The sequence below is a fragment of the Fusarium odoratissimum genome (assembly GCF_000260195.1).
Source record: "Fusarium odoratissimum NRRL 54006 unplaced genomic scaffold supercont1.26, whole genome shotgun sequence".
NCBI classification, from domain to species: Eukaryota; Fungi; Ascomycota; class Sordariomycetes; order Hypocreales; family Nectriaceae; genus Fusarium; species Fusarium odoratissimum.
This window is the reverse complement of record NW_022158710.1, coordinates 103525-119054: the sequence shown is the minus strand read 5'-3', so window position 1 is coordinate 119054 and position 15530 is coordinate 103525. Positions and strand designations below refer to the sequence as shown.

The window sequence follows — 15530 nt, the reverse complement described above, 5'->3', positions numbered from 1 at the left end:
TTGCGTTACGTTTGATAATCATGACGTTGCGGTTCTTACCTTATAATCAGCCGCATTCCATCCCCTTTTTCTGCTGACAGCCCCAGATCTTACAACTTTTAGTCTGGGTGATATTCGCAAAATGTCGCGATGGCGCCAAATCCCGATGTCACTACGAGAGCGCAGCAGGTGTTAGAGGCGTGGAGTCAGGGCTTCAATGTCGGTGCTGTGACTATTCTGCTTTTGTTGGTTTTGTGCAATTATCGGAAGAATACGCTTTTGCATAAGCTTATTCTCGGTGAGGTGAGTAATTCCTTTGTTTCTCTCTATTGAATATCGATTAATCGCGAACAGCTTCTTCTTGCACTTGGACATGGGTTCTTTTGCTTTTTCGATGAACCTGAATATGGATGGTACTATTGCATTGATCCACTATGAATTGGGTTGTTAACTTGAAGCAGGGTCCTCAGCAGCACGGCAACCCTATTATATATCTCATACTTCATCCACAACCTCATCGCATGGCTTAAAATCCGTCCCTTCCTCCCAAAATGGGGAGCCCGGATCTTCATCATCTCACTTCTCATCGTCCAGCCCTACTGGGTTCTCGAAACATGGGCCAACTTTCAATATCACAACCATCTCGGTAGTAAAATCTTCAACACATCACGACTTCTCGAACCACTCTTCAGAGACCCCTGGTGGGTATTCACGACTATAAAACTGGTTCTAGCCATTAACGAGAACTACGAGTTTACGATTCCGGGCCTTATTCGAACTAGTCCACGATTTGGAATCATGTTATTCTGTTTGTTCTTGTCGATTGTGTTTTTGATCACTGATGTCATTTTCATGATTGCCGTGTCGAAAAGAGGGGGCATCAATCCTTTTTGGAGGGTGAGCTTCTTTGTTCTTCCATCAAGCCACTTCTAACAGGTTTTAGCTCGCTTTGGTTTTCAAATGTGCTTCTGATGTCATTTTTCTGGATGACTTCAAGAGCGTCCTTGACCGAATTTCAGAATCAGCCATGCGAAAGATCACAACGTTCGAATATCGAGACCACGCATCACCGTCTGTTAACCAACATACCTCGGTTGATTTTTCCTCACCAAATTTCCAGCGTAAGAGCTCAAGATTTGGATCATCTTCTAGGGCGGAAATGGGCTCTATCCTCCATCCAGTGGGATCTCGAGATGATGGCCATTATGAATTTGCCTCAAACTATAGCCAGGCTTCTGTGGAAGACGGTGCTGCACGGCCATGGCTTGAGGACGATGCAAGACGTTCGAGCTCTCATTCGCCAAGACGGAGAGGGGAGTCCCCGGATAATATGATCACTATACAAGAGGTTTGTTTTGCAACAAGATGTGCAGGAGGTTGACTGACTCGATGATAGGACGATAGAGCCACTGAAGTGGAGGATATTCCGATGGAACCAGTCAGAGCGCGGACAAGAAATGACCAAGCACGTTAGGAAATAGTATAGCAGGTATAAAAATTATATTATGATGATAGAAATCTATATATGGTATTCCCCGTTATCCATAAAAGCATCCAACCCTTTTCTCTCATCCCATTAAACATTATACCATGCCATGTCTGCCCTAGGATTGACTTCCTATTTCCATAGCAATATTAAGCATACTCCTCGGCCACCACGTCTCCATCCCCAGAAACTCCCCAAAGAAATTCTTCCTTCTCGTATACTTCACTATCCTCCCCAACTCACAAGCCCCAATACCTCCAATCCACCAAACACCATCTAACAGCATAACCAAAACAAGCCAATGAGAGAAGATATCCATAGCAAGTCTCGTCGTCTCAGAGACATCGCCTTCACACTGAATACCCTCGTCGGGAATATTTCCTGGACTTGTGGGGATGTTATCTAGCACAGACTCGACGATGCTGAGAAATTCGCTGGGGATCCGGTTCAGGAACCACATTATTGTTCGGCGGAGGGGTTTGGGTGGTGTCGAGAATGTTACGCGGGCCATGTAATTTCGTAGCCAAGGTGATACATCTGAGAGTTGACTCAGTGCAGCCCAACCCGCTTCTAGATCAGGTTGTTGGGAATCTGTATAAGCGCTCTGATCTGGGTGAAACAGCTCATTCACGATACTGCTCAGCGCTTCGAGGGCAACAAGACAGGCTTGAAGTTCAGTATCCTCACCCGGTGACTCCCAGGATGGCTTCAAGTGCGCAGCGAACTCCAAAGCCTGCGCTCTCATTCGTAACTTCTCCAGCGCTGACCCCGATGTCGCCGCGATAATAGGCATGAGAAGTTGCTCTGTCTGGGGCGTAGGTCCGTTCTCCCCCAAAGGAATCAAGCCATTAGTTGACTGGCTGTTCAAGGTGATGTCAGGCGGACTAGCCGTAAAGTCCTCCAAGAATCCAAAATCCTTCGTCGAGTGCAAAAGACCCGTATACGCTAGATGCGCCGCCCGGATGAGCGTCATCCAGTGTAACTGCACCGGCGCCAAGCTCGTTCTCTCCCCTGCATCCAATGTCTTTTCAACGTGAATTCTCACAGCGTGATTCGCCGTTGCGTAAAGGACCATCAGCGGTGCATTCGCAACAACGTGGTCGTAATGATTAGCAATTGGAATATCAGCCCTCGTCTGCCGAAGCGAAGCCCTATGATGTTCATCTGCAAGAGCAAGTAAATGCCTAACTTGACTCTTGTCGATCCTCTGCAAAGGTTGAGATATCAAATCGTGACATTTTCGCACAGCTGCGAGAGCGAGGATAGAGCTCATGAGGGGTTTACTTCTGAAAGCAAGATTGGGAAATCCAACTTGCAATGCATACAAATCATCTTCATCGTAGGCTAGAGAGCGCGCTGTGTGGGAGAGATAGTAACTAAAGAGTTCAAGCTCTGCGGCGCCGAGATCGACGGATGGAAGGGGGATTTCTTGCGGGAGGAGAGTGAAGTTGGGGCTTGGTGCGAGATAGGGCGACAAGCCCGGTGAGAGATCTGACGTTGAGAGACTCGCGCTTGTTGAACGGGCGTAGTATGGCGTTGGGATGGTGAGAGACTGGAGTTGACTCCATGTGTCTTCTTGAGTAGGTGATCTCAATGCACGAGATTTTTGACGAGGATATTCACATGGGATGTCTTTATCGAGACATCGTGAACATTGAGGTCTTTGCTCATCACACTATTTCCATTAGAACTGAAGTCAATTGATGATAAATGGAGGTAATCACCTTCTTCCTTCGTTGTTTGCAGCCCAAGCATCCATGTCTAGACTTTGTATGCGATCTTCTCGACCTAACATTCGAAGTCGGACTTGGTGTTTTGTTCGCACTACGCGATGGTGATTCCTGGATTGTAGACATATTACTCACTTTACTCAAACGATAAGGTAATCACAAGTAAAGCGTGTGGCGACTAGGCTTATATATCCCCATCCTCTCAATTAAGCTTACATCGTCACCCTCAAAATCTACTTGTGAGTGGTTGACGCGAGATCCACAGTCGAACCGCAGTCACAATGATTTGAATTAATTTCTCAGCCTCGAAATTGAGCTACGTAATCACCCACCCAATGCAATACCCGGCGCCGCGGGCCCACGCGGAGAAAAACTGCGCCTCGCTAGGCTCAGCCTCGAGAATTTGGAATTTCTGTCAGCGCGATGACCAGCCAATTGGGAGTGAGATGGTGTGTTAGGTGGTCGGCCAGAGCGAAAATGGACGCCGAATTGCGACGTTGGACTGACATGAGTGACGTGCTACTGTACCCATTCTATCGAGAGATGCCCGCCATTTAAGTTAAACAAAAGCTGCCGGGGTCCCCAAGGAGCGGCTGTCTCAGTCTCTGCGCAATGCAGTCCAATAGACTTACAAGAGAAACATGTAGGAACAGCGTCACATCAAGCACCTGTCGCAAAAACGGCCTAATACGGTAGTGAATACTACCCTGCGATGCTATGCTGACAGTGTGTGAGTCGAAGTGTCGGTGAGCTAATGATTGCCGCTAGAAGAGACTTGGAAGGGCGGGAGAATAAACTCGCCGATCATATGCAGTCATCTTGCTGCATGGGTTTATCGGCAGTGGGTGTCGAAGCCCCGTGGGAGTGATGATGTCGAGCATGAGGATTAGGCAGCGACATTAGCAGCAGCTGAAGTCTGCAATTCTCACTTATTTGTATATGATGTAATATTACTATTGATGCACCTGGGTCAGCTCAGAGCAGAATGGATATCATGGAAAGTGGAAAGGTGTGAATAGTGTAGGGTAGGCGATATCACAAAAAATTGTTAGGCTCTTGTCAATCATTAATATTTTTCATGCTGGTACAATGGTATTTACATAGCCAATTCCTTCTGAGCCCTAACACACAATTACACCACACAATCCAGGTATCCCATAAACTCTCTGTCCAGGGGGTATATGCCAATCGCTCATTACCTATCCACCTCAACACTGCGTACGATGTGCGCGCTACGGACGCCCATTCTATAGTGCCTCCGAAAGCCGCTCACGTGTTCTTCCCCTTCTTCCTCCCTGCCTTCACTCTCTTCTCTTTCGTCATATTCGCTATGTTCGTTGTCATCTTCTGGCTCTTCCTTGATATCAACATCTTCAATTGTAGGCGCAACACTGTTCTGTTCTGCCAAGTGTCGAGGGCTTTGAACTACAAAAATTCTCAGCTTCAACCTCAAAGCCTACGATTCGTCGTGTTACCTGTACTCCGTGCCATGGACTGACCTACGGCGCTGTTCTCAGGACCTCGATGGCTTCCTGGTTGAAGCCGATGGGTTCTCTCTGGTGCGGTCGCCTCATCCTGCATGCCCCCGGCCGATGGGTCATTGCACCACTCTGCATAGTATTCGATGTACTCTTCAACGGATTCTTTGTTCCGAGTGCGAGGGCAAGCCTTATCGTAGACCTTGAGCTTGTTCAACGGGACCCAACCCGACCTGCAGTCATATGGGAAATCTTGAGCAGCACGAAAGAAAAGACCCGGAAGGCTACGCTTGTGAGCCAAGTCGCCATTGTCTTCATAGCCAGGGGCCCAAGGTGACGGAGTAAGATCCGTGGGTTTTGCACCATCATAGCATTTGGGGATTGTTGTGTGGAGTTCTACGTCCTGTAAGACCTTATTGAGCTTGAAACGTGGGAAAGGTCCCCACGGAAGGATCATGAGAGGAGAAAAGGACTTGGTTCTGTCATTATACAAGCAGACGATGTCGCCCGGCTTTGCATTGATGATTCGAGGATCAACATCCTTGAATGCCTTGGGAGGCACCCAATGAGCGGAGGGATTCTTCCGTCTCCCGCGTTTCCCTTTCTTCTTTCGTGTATTCGCGTGGTTCGGGCGTTCGGATGGCTCTTCATCTCCATTTTCAAGCTCTGTCTCGTCGCCATCTGGATCCGGAGGTAGGGTACAGAGCGCATTGTTTTTCTCGGCGAGCTCCGTATTGCAGTCCGACACATGGGTGCCCAGCACCTGAACAACTTGCTCCTCTGTGGTACTAAAACTGCGGCCGTGGTTGTGATAGAAATGGTCATATGCATCCTCAACAACATCCTCTCCTTGGAACTGGATATCGCAGTCCTTGCACTCCAAGATGTACCAATTTCCTTGGCGAAACGGAAACTGCACAATCCTGTACTTGGCTGGAGCGTCGCCACCCTGAAAGACCTCGTTGAACTTGATAGATCGGTCCGGCGTAAGGGAAGGTGTTATTTCGCCTCGACGACTGCGTTTGACGAGTCGGTTCTCATCGCGCGAGATGTTGGAGGATCTTCGTCGCGATGCAGAGGTTCGGGGCTTTCTGCTCGAGATACGTTCGGCATTATCGGTCAATGAGGGTTGGGATCCAGCGGTCGCATTGCGCTCTGGCTCGGCTCTTTCCAGACCATCGTGGACTGCAGAGCTGTGCGAAGGTGTAGGTATCGAACTAGCTGGAAATGGAGCTCGTGGAGCTGGGGGCGTGGGTATCGAATCAGTTGGCAAAAGATTTTGTGGAGTTTGGGATGTAGAAGCTGCCAGCGCCTGAAGGCTTTCCGGAACCGTGCCCCAGTCGTTGAGGAGCTGTTTCAAAAACAGAGCTCTGTCTTTCTCGATTTCCTCCTCGAGCTTGGATTGCTCCAAAACGAGCGTCCTAAACGGCCGGATATCAATCTTGCCAGCTGTGTCCTCGCGGAATCTCTTAGCATTCTGCTGGGCCAGCTCCTCAAGCTGATCGACACGTTGCTGTCGCGCAAGGATCTCTGGAGTTCTGAAGTAGTTGTCTAGCGCCTGGAGCCGCGGCACCTTGTCCAGGATGGACTTTGAGATTGCGAGTAGATCGTCCATGCTGGACGTCAATCGGGCGGCACTTCACAAGAGTAGATAGTGCGGGAGCATGAGAAGGATGTCATGGATGAATTATCGCAGTCGCAATCGCAATCGCATTCGAGAGAGAGTGGAGGATGGAGGAGGGAAATGGGAGATGCAGGGCTTGACAGTGCAGTGCAGTTGGGAGCCGTGTTTGCTCTGACGGGGCTTTAAGCTCGGCCCAATGGACGTTGGGTGTTGGTTGCAAGCGAGTACGCTAAGTATCAGCCAGCAAACGGCTAAAGACTAGCGAGGCTCCCTATTGGCACATGATTTCTCTCCCCTCTTGTCTCAGCGGGAAGCGACAGTGAGTGTGACATCCTATATCAATGTAGGAAAAGATATGAAAGCATATGTATTAAGGAGGAATAAGAGAAAAAAAGTATATATACACAGAAGTAAAATTGCGAGACAGTGAAAACAGGTCTAAGCTTGCACGCAAACCCAATAGTCCACCCACAAGCTCTTACAAGTCGACCCAATAGCAGGATTCCACTTGAAAAGATTGGCCATCGTGATCTTGTAGTAATTCTGAATTGAGGCGCAAGTAGTGGTTGATTTCACCTGATGAAACTTCTTACAGTTCTTTGTTATACCGCTCTGGATAGGCGAAGGAGTCGTGACATCGTTGCTTGGCTGGGTAGGTGTAGGCTTTTGTCCAACTACGCCCACGCAGACGTTATAATCAACCCACAAAGCGGTGCATTTAGAGCCTATAGCTGGATTCCATGCATAGAAGTCTGCGAATGAGATCTTGTAGTAATCCTGAATCGAAGCACAGGTCGTTGTTGATTTGACTGGATGAAATTTGTTACAGCTCTTGGTCATACCCGCCTGTATCGGCGTGGGAGTTGTTATTCCATTGCCTGTGCTTGTTGGTGAAGGCGTTTGGCCGATGACACCTACACAGACGTTGTAGCCCACCAAGAGGGATGTACACTTTGAGCCTATGGAGGGATTCCAGGCATAAAAGTCCGCGAATGAAATCTTGTAATAGTCTTGAATCGAGGCACACGTGGTTGTTGACTTGATAGTATGGAACTTGTTACAGTTTTTGGTCATGCCGGTCTGGATAGGCGTGGGTGTGGCGATTCCATTGCTAGGTGTTGTAGGAGTCGGGGCTGTCCAGCCAACTACACTGACACAAACCCAATAGTCAACGAGCAAAGACTGACAGTTCGTGCCGACGGCGGGATTCCAGGAATAAAAGTCCTTCAGCGGGAGTTTATAGTAATCCTGTATTGAGTTGCAAGTGGTAGTCGATTTGATGAGATGGAACTTGGTGCAACTCTTGGTCATACCAGCCTGGATAGGCAACGGTGTCTCGATCCCGTTGGTAGGCTTAGTAGACTGCGTAGGAGTTGCTGTATGTCCTATGACAGACACACAGACCCAGACATCAGCCCATAATCCTGAGCAACCCGTGCCGAGCTTGGGGTTCCAAGTCGTGAACTGGGCTAGGGTTATGCCGTGCTTGGAGGAGACTGCATTGCAGTTGTCACCTTGCTCGACAAGGTAGAACTTATTGCAGTTCGAGACCATGCCAGGCTGGATTGGATCGGGTGTCTCGACGCCATTACCACCGACAGCAGTTGTAGATGGTTTTGTTGGGGTTGTCTTCGAAGGAACGAGCGTGGTAGAGGACGGAGGAGCCGTGGTGAACTTGGTCGTGGTGCTGCTGATAGGGGCGGGTGCTTCTTTCTCCTGAATGCAATACGAGAAACCTTCTTTGAAGTTCCCGCATTCTGCAGTGATGGAAGGGTTCTAACGTCATCCATTAGCTTTGATCCTTATGGGATAACGGCCATAGCAAAATACAAACCCATCTGATCAGGTCTTCCAAAGACAGGTTCCATGCGTAAGGGATCAGCTCGCATGGAAGTGAACCGTCATTGTCGTACCAAGAAGCACAGTTCTGTATGGTTCCCGGGGCTATAGGCATAGAAGGCTTATCATCGCGCCGGTGATGATGAGATGAGGAGCCATGGCTGGCTTGGAAAACAAGGGAGAGAGCCCCAAGATGGAAGAGTTTCATAGCGAACAGAAATGAGAGGAAATTTGCAATGGTTGCTTAGGTTAGCCAGGAGCATGTCTCAAAGTATGGATTTTCTTCATCCTATATACACTTTACAACATCCTGGGAATTCAGATAGTCCCTCATTGTAGACAAATAGCTCGTCCGCGCTCTGGATTTGTCTCCATTCAAACCATATTAGAACTGTACCACGGTCCCGGATAAATGACATGCAACCATCTGAGTATTCTGTTTAATTAACGCAACAGTCTATCTCGTCTAGCTCAGACCCCAAAGTTGGTCAGAATAACCTGGTATGAGGAGAAGTTGTCTAGACTTACATGAATCAGGACACCACTCCCGACCAATCATACCACTTCACAGCGAGTCAAAAAGGTTAAATATATGCATATTTCTGCATGTTGGTTCAAACTGCAATACTACTCGTACGTTCAATTTAATTTTAGCCGAAAAGAATCAAATGCCGGGGTTTGCATGTTCCTACGCCGCAATCACTCATATTGACCAATGCCGTCTCTAATCAACAACCTCCAGGTGAAATGGTACGGGCCGCCCTGCCGAGTCAATGCAGGTACCAGGGCACGAATGTAGATAAATATGCCATGCAATCCCTTTTCCAAACCCGTTTTCCCCACACAACCAAGTACTGAACCAACAAAGGATCGCAAGCATGAACGTTTCTCTTCTCCTCGGGTCTGTCCGCTGCGTTCCGGTTCCTATAACCGTCAGATCATACTAACGCTACAATTAGGGTGTTCTTGGGAACCTTTGCAGTCCTTGGCATGCAGGCGAAGGAGAAGCCTTCGCCACCATTTCCCATTGACCTTGGCGTCAGTCTCATTTTTCCTCGGCCAAATGAGACGTACCGCCCTGTTTACCCATTTCCTATCGTGTTTGCCCTTACTGGAGCGACCAAGGCGTGGCCTTATGGCTTCAAGCTGCAGTGGCGTTTGGAGGGCAATTGGGCGATTCCCATCAAGAAAGAGGATGTGCCTGTCGTCCATGGATCAGCTCCAGATTGGCTTTACAGCTCAGGGTCGCTTGATCCAGCGACGGAACCATACTTTGTGATCAATGCTACAGATATCATGGGTAACACTTCGTATACAGAGTGGGAGCTTGGATGGAGTTTGTCAGTTCTCCAAGAGTGCTCTCCTGGACCTGAGCGATATTGGAAGTATGGGTCCATCAACTTCTCGACATCATCTTCGGGCTTACTCCCCAATTACAAGCCCAAAGGGCCCTGCCCTCTCGAGATCCAGCACACTCGGTTCTTGGACAACAGAACAACGCCAAAAGGGGTGACTGGGGATAGGAGGTCTGAAAGTTGCGTGGTGGTCACTGATCAGGAAGGAGAAGGTGATCCGTGTAGTATTGATACTGGTCACGAACTGGCAACCATGGTTCGTGCTGAGATGCTCAGGTACGCAGAATGCCCAGATAATCAGTCGTGGCCTGATGAGAAGAATTTACTTGGTCCAGACTCTTGTCGGCGTCTGTATCCTAGTTCCAAGGACGCCGAGGATGTGGCAAATCTGATGTTACCTGCCGCTCTGACTGCGGTGGTGATGGGGACTGTTGTTGTTGCTTTCTTCGCTATGTAATTAAGTTCTAATTATTACTCCTTCAAGAGACGTGATCATATTGCTTGGCAAACCTGTGCCACATTTCTACCTCTCATACGGCGGCCGACTCGTTCAACAACACCATGCTTTCTTTGACTGATTGAAGAAATGGAGAATTTATTCCACCACACAGCCATCGGATCAAGGAGCTTTGTCCCGAACCTCAGTCTTCGCATCCTTGCCATATGGTCATTTGAGCGAGTTGTGAAGACCCTAGAACCAACAGACAGTTGCATTCTTTCCAGTCATGCCACCATTGACTTTAACCGTTATTGTTTAAAAGGACCAACACTACCGCCAAGGCTGCACAATTAGCCACCTGAGGAATGATCGGCTAGAAGGGAATTGGGAACTCGCCGTGTGCTGGATTGAAGAAAATGGAGGTTGGGACTTATAAGGATTCAATACAGAATGCTCTGAGTTTAGGGACTTGAAATTATAGCCGACCGTTACATTCTTTCAAACTTGTTTCTGGTCACTCTTTTGCAGCACATTCCTTCAATATTTCTTATTCTTTAGGCGGCGAATGACTTCTTTAGGCATTCGTCATGCGTATCTCTACCTTTATAGCCGCCGTGCTATCTACGGTGTTTACTATCTACCCAGCTTTCGCTTATGGGACCGCAGCCCCTCAGCTGAACTCTTGCCCACCGCTCATTGATGAAGCTGGCGTTGACTCGTCAAACTGGACGCTCTTTACAAATCTTGATGAAGCCTTGGCTTGTAATCACAAACCTAGACTTCTCGACTTTACCATTCATTACCCACTTCGACCATCGGGTCCTGGCAATGTCTTGAGAGCATGCACCTCTTACCAAGGAGAAACCCTCAATCTCACCAGCGTGGTGAGCACCTCATCGCTGGCTAGGAACAATCAGACCAAATCTAAGCTTGAGCTTGTTTGGGATGACACCGATGAGAAAGTCATAATGCCCCAAGCCATCACCGCACTGAAGGAACTGCAATCGTTTCTATTGACTGAGGGCTCCAAAGACAGACAGTCGATTTTCTCTCAGTATGGTGATACATCTGTGGGCCTTTACATTGGAGACAAGGTTGTGCCAAGTAGCGTTGCCAACGTCGTTATCGAGGCGTTGGTGAAGCGTCTTCGAGAGTCTGGTATGCCAAGAAGACTCGGAGTTCAGCTTTGTGGCGATGGTCGCAATTCTGACTACACCTCTGGTATCATGATCGACACCAAACCTGGTCCTGCCTCGCTCATCAACGCTCAAGTAGCTGTGAGCGGGTGGAGTAATGCTACGTGTATTGACGGATTCCAGCACAGCTCAAACTTTGGCAGCTTCCTCATCGAGACCATCAAGGGAGATACCGCTGTTTCTCGGCCCTCCAACTCCACGTCACCGAAGCTCGCCAAGCGCGCAGAGTGCAAAACCATTCAGGTCAAGTCGGGAGATGGCTGTGGCGACCTAGCTCAGCGTTGTGGAATCAAAGCAGCCGACTTCACAAAGTACAACAGCCAGACGAAGAATTTGTGCTCTACTCTGATCGATGGCCAGCACGTCTGTTGCTCGTCTGGAGACTTGCCTGACTTTCGGCCCAAACCGAAGCCTGACGGCAGCTGTGCAACATATACTGTCGAATCAGGGGACTTTTGCAACAAGATTGCTGCTGCAAACTCTCTCAAGGTCGAAGACATTGAGAGTTTCAACAAGAATACCTGGGGCTGGTCTGGGTGCAAACTCTTGTTCGACAAGGCAGTGATTTGTTTGAGCAAAGGCGATCCCCCAATGCCTAACCCCATTGCAAATGCAGAGTGTGGACCTCAAAAGCCTGGCACGAAGAAACCTGAAAATGGAAAAGATCTTGCGGATCTCAACCCGTGTCCTCTGAATGCATGCTGCAACATCTGGGGACAATGCGGTGTCACAGCAGACTTCTGTAAGAACACCACGCTTGGGGCTCCAGGTACTGCAAAACCGGGGACCAACGGATGCATTTCCAACTGCGGCACCGACATCGTGAACAACAAGTCTCCCCCCTCGTCTTTCATCAGTGTCGGCTACTTCGAGGCCTGGAACCAAGACCGGCCCTGCCTCTGGATGGATGCTTCGGAGCTTGAAAAGAGATCTGAACTTACCCACGTCCATTTCTCATTTGCTCGACTTACCGATAGTTTTGAAGTCGACATCAGCCACGTCTCCTACCAGTTCAACAAGTTCAAGAAGCTTAAAGGACCCAAACGCATTCTTGCCTTTGGGGGTTGGGTGGACTCTACTCATCCTACTAAGTATCACATCCTTCGCAACGCAGTCAAGATGGAAAATCGACTTCAGGTTGCAAAGAATATTGCTGCCTTCGTCAAGAAGCATGATCTCGATGGCGTTGATATTGACTGGGAGTATCCTGGAGCTCCAGACATCCCAGACATCCCCAAAGCCGACGAGGAGGATGGGAAGAATTACCTTGGCCTGTTGACCCTTCTCAAGGGCCAGCTCGGTGGCTTATCACTCTCCATCGCAGCTCCTGCTTCCTTTTGGTATTTGAAGCCGTACCCCATCAACAACATCGCCAAGGTAGTTGACTACATCATCTACATGACCTACGATCTGCACGGTCAATGGGACTACGACAATAAGTGGGCTTCTCCCGGCTGTCCAAAAGGAAACTGCTTGCGTTCCCATGTCAACCTCACAGAAACCATGGGTGCTCTCGCCATGATAACCAAGGCTGGCGTGCCGTCGACCAAGGTTATTGTTGGAGTTACAAGCTACGGAAGGTCCTTCAAGATGGCGAAAAAGGGATGTGTAGGTCCCATGTGCACGTTCCTTGGGTCTTCGACAGAGTCATTAGCTCGCAAGGGCGTTTGCACTGGCGAGTCCGGGTACATCTCGAATGCGGAGATTGAGAACATAGCCAACAAGCAGGCAACCTGGTGGATCGACGAGAGTGACTCCGATATTCTAGTGTACAACGACACTGAGTGGGTTGCCTACATGTCTGACTCGACCAAGAAGAGGCGAATTTCCAAGTATCAAGGTCTTAACTTTGGAGGCGTCACCGACTGGGCTGTTGATCTTCAGAAGTTTGGCAAGCTTGAAGATAGCAACTTGATCGAGATCATCGACAAGGACGGCAAATGCAAGTGGAAGACGAAAGACGGGTTTAGCTGTCTGGACAAAGCCGTCATAGAGTCTGACATGAATCCCCAGGATCGCTGGAATGGTGTACGCGCGCCGTGCGCCTGGAGAGACATGGCGTCTTCTTGGGTGGACAAGCGATCGTCTCAGAATATCAACGTAACCGGAAAGGAGAACGCGAATAAGTTCTCTAGGCATGTGTCAGACCTTGCTGATGGTTATGAGAAGTTTGACTGTGCATCGTTTTCTGTAGGTGTCAATGGGTGCGAGCAGGAAGACAAATGCGAGGATACCCGGGACTCAGGACCTGCCGGCTACTTTATCCTCAACTCTTTCACTAGCATACATACTGTAAGTCGGCCTCCCTGCCATACACTGCCGGTGGGTTAATTCCTCTCTTAAGACGTTCAAAAGCCTTTGGCAGACTGTCGACAAGGTTGAAAATGGCATGCAGTCAAAGCTAGATCAGCTGGTAGAAACGTTTGCTCCAGATGTGGATGAATCAAGCGAGTTCAATTTGATTGCAGATTTTCTCGGAATCGCCGTGGGGATGTTTGCCGCTCCGTTCTTCAACAAGAGTAAGTTACTGAAAAGGAACCTTTATTTTTGATGGCTTGAACTGACTTTCCTATCAAGTTATGAAGACGAAAGACAGTCCCACGGCTGACATCAAGGACCTTATTGCGAACACGGCTTCTTGGGGAGCCACTCTAGCCAAGGATATCCAGAACAGGTTCGTCTAATTCACCCTTTTAGTCGTGCCACCTGCTCTAAAAATCATGGATAGCAAGAGGGAAACGCCCAAGAGCAAAGTCGCTGGCAAGCTCAGCGAAATCTCAGATCTCTGGACCGAGTCCATCGAAGCTTTTACTGAAAAAGCATTCCGCGGAGACGATGAATCCGTCGATTACATCGGAGACTTGATTGCCGATGGCAAATTCAACAATGACGAAGTAACCTTTGACATGTCAGATCTTCGAAAACAACTGCGCAAAGTCTTTTTCGCAGTCCTCATCCCCGAGGCTTGGAAAGTTGGCGCCGGATATGCTCCCGCCTTCGTCATGGATTCCGGTTACGATTGCAATGCTGTTGGGCCTCTCGACTACGAGTACATCGCCCCGAGCACTGGTGAGGAGATGGGGTACTGCTACCAAGGCCGGAGGTATTATCTCCTTGCACCGAATGGTCGTGAGCGGAACTGTGATCCTCAAGTACCCGGTGGCACAGGCGGTAATCCTACAGACTGCAAACCCAACTACTTTACCGCGCCGCAGGGAATAGAGAACTTAGGTCCTAAGAATCAGGATACCTATGACTGGGGAGGGATCAAAGCTCAGGATCTCGTTGCTGGGTAAGTAAGCCTGAGTCCAGATAGATGGTATTATGCTAACTTACATCACAGGGCCGTCGAGGGCTGGAAGGCCAACAAGGAGAAAAACGGTGGTGGGTTTCTTGACCTGACAAAAACGAGCAACTATGACTTTCTTCTTGACGGTAACTCGGATGAGGTCAATATCAGATTGCCCGGTTTCATCCAGATTCCAGTGTGTTCGCCTGAAAGAGCGAGAGGGGGATGGAAATCCTTCGATTCATTGTCCTCGAGCCAGAAGCAGAAGGTCTTTGAGCAGCTCCCTTACTACCCATGCTGAAGGCCCTATGTCTTTGAAGATCCTTTTGGGCCGGTCGTGTAATCAATGAGATGATTTGGGAGCTGGAATCTAGGGTGTTGGGTTGCTTGATTGTTTTCATATGTAATTAATATTCTTCACCTCGCCGTTTGGCGATATCTTGTATTTTAGCAACTCATTCTTTTCTTAGAACTTGGGAAGGTAAACAATAAAGCCCTCGGTTCTGTACTATCATGGAATTATAACTCCTTTGTACTTCTAATGAAAACCGAAAGGCCACGAGCCCATGAACTTTATCTCAGTATGGCGGCCACAACGGCAACTGGAACTCGACTGCTCACGGTGGCTCTAAGCCCAGTCCCAACGGCGGCTCCAACAGTGGTTCCAAGTGTGGTTCCAGTGGCGGCTCCCAGACCAGCTCTTACGGTGGTTCAAGCTCTGGTTCCAGCTTTGGTTCTAACCGAGGTCCCAACGGCTCCAATGGTAGCGGTTCCAAGAACACACAACCCAGCATCGTGCCTGTTATCAGCGGGGCTGGTAAGCAGGCCATTGGCATGCTTTCTCTTCTTGCTGCAATTGCAGCCGTTTTCTAAACAGATTTCTCTTCACCTCTGAGTTTCGTTTCCCATCTGCAGCTTTAGCTTTCTAGTGCCTTAGGTTTAACTATATCCGGCTCATTGCCACTCAACATCTTAGAATAGAATAAGCTTTTCTTGAATCGCGTTCCACGATTGGCTGAGAGTAGCCCCTTTTATGGGACTCCAAAACTTTGACGCGACGTCTGCTTACTAAATAAAGTGAACTAACTCTTTTCTTCTGCTTGTTGATTTTTCAA

General features: G+C 48.8%; 5 protein-coding genes across 6 annotated transcripts; 3 read left to right on the top strand and 2 right to left on the bottom strand.

Moving 5' to 3' along the window:
• The first annotated feature begins 42 nt into the window (after positions 1–42).
• On the top strand, positions 43–3170 carry FOIG_12316 (uncharacterized protein). Of its 2 annotated transcripts, XM_031213213.1 has the most exons (5): positions 43–282; positions 334–392; positions 441–876; positions 923–1327; positions 1376–3170. In XM_031213213.1, exons 1-5 carry the CDS (start codon positions 130–132, stop codon positions 1451–1453), a joined length of 1131 nt encoding a protein of 376 aa, XP_031056958.1. In that variant the 5' UTR covers positions 43–129; the 3' UTR covers positions 1454–3170. The 2 variants fall into 2 exon arrangements, with proteins under 2 accessions (XP_031056958.1, XP_031056959.1); XM_031213214.1 differs by having other exon boundaries at positions 923–1536.
• On the bottom strand, positions 1584–6288 carry FOIG_12315 (uncharacterized protein; the record flags this gene model as incomplete). Its single annotated transcript, XM_031213212.1, has 3 exons — positions 1584–3140; positions 4469–4620; positions 4671–6288. 3 exons carry the CDS (start codon positions 6286–6288, stop codon positions 1584–1586), a joined length of 3327 nt encoding a protein of 1108 aa, XP_031056957.1.
• A 447-nt stretch (positions 6289–6735) lies between these two features.
• Positions 6736–8344, bottom strand: FOIG_12314 (uncharacterized protein; the record flags this gene model as incomplete). Its single annotated transcript, XM_031213211.1, has 2 exons — positions 6736–8073; positions 8132–8344. 2 exons carry the CDS (start codon positions 8342–8344, stop codon positions 6736–6738), a joined length of 1551 nt encoding a protein of 516 aa, XP_031056956.1.
• Positions 8345–9014: 670 nt separating this feature from the next.
• On the top strand, positions 9015–9995 carry FOIG_12313 (uncharacterized protein; the record flags this gene model as incomplete). Its single annotated transcript, XM_031213210.1, has 2 exons — positions 9015–9037; positions 9096–9995. The coding sequence occupies 2 exons, from the start codon at positions 9015–9017 to the stop codon at positions 9946–9948; spliced, it is 876 nt and encodes a 291-aa protein (XP_031056955.1). The 3' UTR covers positions 9949–9995.
• Positions 9996–10517: 522 nt separating this feature from the next.
• On the top strand, positions 10518–15288 carry FOIG_12312 (uncharacterized protein; the record flags this gene model as incomplete). Its single annotated transcript, XM_031213209.1, has 6 exons — positions 10518–13418; positions 13471–13645; positions 13704–13800; positions 13855–14418; positions 14470–14611; positions 14998–15288. The coding sequence occupies 6 exons, from the start codon at positions 10518–10520 to the stop codon at positions 15286–15288; spliced, it is 4170 nt and encodes a 1389-aa protein (XP_031056954.1).
• Positions 15289–15530: the final 242 nt, after the last annotated feature.

What these genes read in the sequence shown, in the direction of transcription:
- FOIG_12316 (XM_031213213.1), top strand. Translation starts at nt 130, where the DNA reads ATGGCGCCAAATCCCGATGTCACTACGAGAGCGCAGCAGGTGTTAGAG. An exon ending in GATGAACCTGAATATGGATG is followed by an intron (nt 393 to 440) that starts GTACTATTGCAT and finishes AACTTGAAGCAG; the next exon opens with GGTCCTCAGCAGCACGGCAA. An exon ending in GCATCAATCCTTTTTGGAGG is followed by an intron (nt 877 to 922) that starts GTGAGCTTCTTT and finishes AACAGGTTTTAG; the next exon opens with CTCGCTTTGGTTTTCAAATG.